At 47.2% G+C, this 4,798-nt stretch overlaps 1 protein-coding gene across 1 annotated transcript in view; it reads right to left on the bottom strand.

The window, feature by feature from the left end:
• SDK1 (sidekick cell adhesion molecule 1) overlaps nucleotides 1-4,580 on the bottom strand; it is a 661,119-nt gene extending 656,539 nt beyond the window's left edge. The window contains exons 1-2 of the mRNA XM_007942892.1: nucleotides 4,574-4,580; nucleotides 4,307-4,466 (exon numbers count right to left, since the gene is read on the bottom strand). Of these exons, the coding sequence (XP_007941083.1) occupies nucleotides 4,307-4,466; nucleotides 4,574-4,580 (167 nt within the window). The remainder of the gene's footprint in view (nucleotides 1-4,306; nucleotides 4,467-4,573) is intronic.
• Between the last annotated feature and the right edge of the window lie 218 nt (nucleotides 4,581-4,798).

Below are 4,798 nucleotides of genomic sequence, written 5' to 3' on the forward strand. Positions count from 1 at the left end.
TTTCTGATTGATCCCTTTCCAAAGAAGTATTTAGGTATTTGTCTTCAATCTCATTAATTCTGTCTTCCGTTGCATCAATTCTACTCCTTTGCCCTTTCAATGTGTTATCTAATTTTGACAATTTAGTATTAATCTTCTGGACTTCTATCTGTACATGTAGAATCATTTCTAATTTTTCATTTATTTTGTCATTTTTGTTCTTGTATTTCCTTCCAAAATTCTTCTAGGGTTTTGTCTGTGTTTTCCTTGGTCTGTCTCTAAATCCTTTGCAGATACCTAAATATAATTCTTTTGAATTCCTTATCAGAGAGTTCCAATGCTGCTGCTTCTTCAGGGATGTTCTAGATCTGCATCCTGCTCCCTTGTTTCTACCACTTTATCTTGCTTCTTTGTGTAGATTATAATGATCTGTTGTCTCTGAGACATCATGACATTGTTGTATTTAGATCTCTGTTAACCATTTATGAAGAGTAGCCACAGATGAGTCAATCTCTTCTTGGTTGTTTTTCATCATTGTCCCATTGGTGGAGAAGGAAGTGGTGGCTCTCACTCAGTAAGTGAAGCTGAGGTGTGGGTGTAGTTCTGTTGTATGGGGACTGTTGCGGACTTCTACTCTGTTAGACAAAAATAACAATTGAATAACCATCAAAAAAGTATAAGGACATGGACAAAAAATACACCATGTAATCACACAGGAACAGTAACCAAAAAAAGAAAAAAAGGAAAAAGAAGAAGAAGAAGAAAAAAAGAAAACCTGCAATATCTGGGGAGAGGGTAGTAAGAGAAAAAAGTTAGAGAAGGAGAATAATGAAGAAAAAAATGGGAAAAATGCAAAAGGAAAAACAAGGAAAGTGGTTAACCACAAGGAAAGAAAGAAAGAAAAAAAAAATGCAACCAGGAACAGGGAAAAGAAAAAAGCTGAGAACTAGGACCTGGGAGGGGAAGAATAAAGAATAATAGTAAAAATGACAAAAGTAATAGTAACAATAGTAGTTTTAAAACAGACAAAAACAAGCAAACTACAAAACAGAAAAAAGAAAGAAAAAAAATCGGGGGAGGGCAGGAGAGGGCACCCAGGCTCCAACCAAGCACACAGACTGGGGTGGAGTTTCTGTGGGCCCAGAAGGTGGGTGGGAGTGAGGGATGGCCGCATCTCCATTCACCAAGGGGTGTGGGGTCTAAGAGGAACAAGGGGAATGTCGTACCTTTCCAGTCATCCGGGTCCAGATTGTCCTTGGGGTAACTGGCAAGTGGAGCATGTTCTTAAGTCCCTGGAATCTGGGAGAATGCTGGCACATTAAATATCCAAAATTGTTAAGCCACTTGTAAACATTCAAAATGGCTGTGCCCTCCAGACAGACAAAAGTCCACAGCTCAGTCTGCCATCCTCTTCACTGCCTCCCCTTTTATTCTCCAGCCACCAGAGCAGTCCTCCGTTCAGTCCCTGGCTAGCAGGGATTATTTTTAGGTTAATTCTTAGGTCCTACCACCACTCAGCAATATCCAAGCTGTCTATGCCGTCAGGATCACTCAGGATCACTGCCAGACCACAGTTCCGTATGTCTCCTTTTTTTGGTGTTTCATGCAAATTCTTCTGCAAGTTGGAGTTTAGTCCACGTCTGTATCCTTCCCTTCAAGGCTCAGGGGTCCAGGATTGTCTTCTGTATCTGTGTGAATTGGTTCCCCTTTTCTTTGTTGAAGAGGTCTGTACGGTCTTTCTACCTATTCCACCATCTTACCTGAACTCCCTAAGATGGGTTTCTTGAAGCCCAATATTTTGGGTGTGTTCAACTTACATCCCCAAGCAGCAATCCCACAGGAAGACTCAGATAGGGAAGAAGTGTGCCTGTCTTCTGCCAAATGAGGGGCAGGGACAGGAAAGAGAACTGGAATAATGGCTAGACCAAACTGGGTTCTTGGGTAGATTCATTCAGGAAGTCCACACCTGGACATGGGAGACCTACGAGACAACTCCCCCACAGCAGTCCATGGCTGGTGCCGAGTGTAAATACCACAGAGGATCCGTCACTGCTCTCTTTGTTAGGAAGAACAATCTGGATCCTTCTGAAACCCCATTCCTTTTCTCCTGGTCACACAACCTTGATATCACATAAAATCTACAAGAACCTTCTGAGACACATTTCAGTATACCCATTTCCCTGAAGAGGAAAGTAAAATACAAATGGTGAGGAAACTTGTCCAGAGTCACACAAGTCATACACTGAGTAGCAAGTATCTGAACACAGGCCATTTTCCCTCAGAGTCCATTACTCATGGGTGGTTCTCATTTCTAAGTCTCCCAACAAACTGGCTCCCACACGATCCTATTGTCACAAGATAAAACGTGGCTGAGGACTTTTTAAAAGACTGTTTATCTTGACAGGCATAAGATCTCCTGAATGCTCACGCCACCAAAAATAAGGCAACATTGTTCCCACTCTGCAGTTCCTTACTGAGGCCAAGAAAACCCCACGGTGCATTGGCATTGTGTCACATGGGGTCACTGTGAGTGGGAATCGATGCCATGGCCCCAGCAACAACAAAGCGGGACGACAGGGAACTTGCCCAAGGTCCTAACACTAATGCTAACAGGCAGGAGATTGGGGATTCAAACCTAGGGTTGTTTGCATTCAGTGTGCTGTTAACCATTATGACCTATTGCTCCCACAAAGGCAGACGGTCTGCCAGTGCAGGCCTGGGGATGCAGGAGGCCCCCAAACACCTACAACCATGAAGGGCAAGTGGACAATGGCCATGAGCACAGCAGCCATGACATTAGGAGGAGGGGGGATCAGCAGGGCTGGTAAGGACCAGCGCTCCTGCCGTTTCCAAAGGGCAGCGCTGCCCAGTCGGCTTCTATGCAGGTCTGTGGGGTGGAGACCCCAGATTGTCGGTGCTTCAGAGTGTTCCAGGGGAGCTGGGGACAGGCTTTTTCTATAAGACCCTGCGATTCTTAAATGCTGCCAATCAATTAAAATATATGTATGCTGTACACACCCCCATACATAAATTGATTGTTTTAAAATAGATACACACACAGATACACACACGTACGCGTATACACACATCCTGGGCAAGCTCACTCTGCTTCCAGGACCACCATATTGCAACCTTCAAGACGAAGTGAGCGTGTGGGTGTTTCCCGACGTTGTAAAGATCACTGGTCTCTTTACAATGTCTCTATCTGGCCAAGGGAGTCAGTGGTGATGTGAACGGTTAATACACTAGGCTGATGACCAAAACGTGAGTGTGGGTGTTTCCCAACGTTGTAAAGATCACTGTTCTCTTTAAAGTGTCTCTATCTGGCCAAGGGAGTCAGTGGGTGATGTGCACAGTTAATACACCAGGCTGATGACCAAAGTCTGAGTCCACCCAGCAGTGCCTCAGAAGAAAGGCCTGGCAATCCAGTTCCCAAGATCAGCACCGAAAGCCCCTGGAGCACGGTTCTCCCCTGACTCTCAGGGCAGCGCTGTGGGCCGGGGCAGCTCAACAGCAGCCGTGACACAGCCGGTCACCTTTCTGCTTCCACTGAAGAGCAGGGCGTTGCTGGCTTTGCTGACCTGGGCCTCGTGGACTTCCAGGCAGCCGCCGATTTTCCACCCTACTCGGAACTGCAACACTAGGGTAACAGCTGAAAGGAGTGGGACGGATGCAAACCTGTAAGCGCGTAAGCCTCGTAAGCAGACCCTGAGGACGGACAGCAGTGGTGCTGGTCCCTGGCTGGGGCTGCACCGACCTCCCCTGACCTCAGCCCTGCTGCTCCGTCCAACATTCACGTTTCACACCGTTCCTAACGCCCAGCACGGTGCCTGGCACAAGGCAGGGCCAACAAGCACAGGGCCCTGGGGCAGGGTGTGGCTGCGCAGCTCAGTGCCACATCCTGTGGTCCTGTCTTTTCCTCTCTCGGTTCAAAGCGGAACCAGGAAGTTGTTTGTTGGGCACTCAGAGCCCCTGAAGCTAGGACCCAAGGCCTCTGCTTGACCTTCGTGCTTGTCAGGTACGACCAGTGCTTGGGGTGGGGCCGTGGCCACAGAAGCCAGTCGGGTGCGTTAAAGCAGTTATTTGCGTCCCTCTCTAACTGTAGATTTTGTGCCTCACTTTACAAACACGACAGACTTCTGGGCATGAAGGGAACCCACGTCAGGAGGGTACACCACATTCTAATCTCCCGTTCAAATCAGTCTCTTTAATCCTCAGTGCATTAGCAATTGCATCCAATATGCTCACCCTCTGTGCTATGAGGGCTACCAAGCCAACTATTGTGAACACATCCCTGAAATGGAATCTTATTTTAAGCAGACATTACTTGTATTCGCTGGTGTAGGCGGTGAGCTCACTGTCGTTACGCATCCACTTGAATTCCAACGGCCAGCTCCCTTCAGCGAGGCAGGTAAGAACAAGGCGGTTTCCTTCCAAGTGAGTCTGCGGCAGGCCCGGCTCCGTCCTAAAATACGGGGCAACGTCATCTGAAACAGTCCAAAAACAAAAAAAGGAACTTGAGGAGTTACAGATGAAAATGGCATTCATCCAATTAATAAATTAATCATTTGAAAAGATCAAATTGAAGCCACACCCCCCATGGCTCCGCTTTCAGCCAAATGGTGGTGGTGGTGGTGGTTGTTGTTATGTGCCGCTGAGTCGGACTCGACTCATAGCGACCCCTCCTTGGGTTTCCGAGGCAGTATCACTACGGAAGTAGATTGCCCAACCTTCCTTCTGAGGAGTGGCTGGTGGGTTTGAACTGCCAGCCTTCTGGTTAGCAGTCAAGTGCCTCAGGCACTATGCTACCAGAGCTCCT

The sequence above is a fragment of the Orycteropus afer genome, unplaced genomic scaffold (genome assembly GCF_000298275.1).
Source record: "Orycteropus afer afer isolate SDZICR_OR568_19922 unplaced genomic scaffold, OryAfe1.0 scaffold00006, whole genome shotgun sequence".
Lineage (NCBI taxonomy): Eukaryota > Metazoa > Chordata > Mammalia > Tubulidentata > Orycteropodidae > Orycteropus > Orycteropus afer.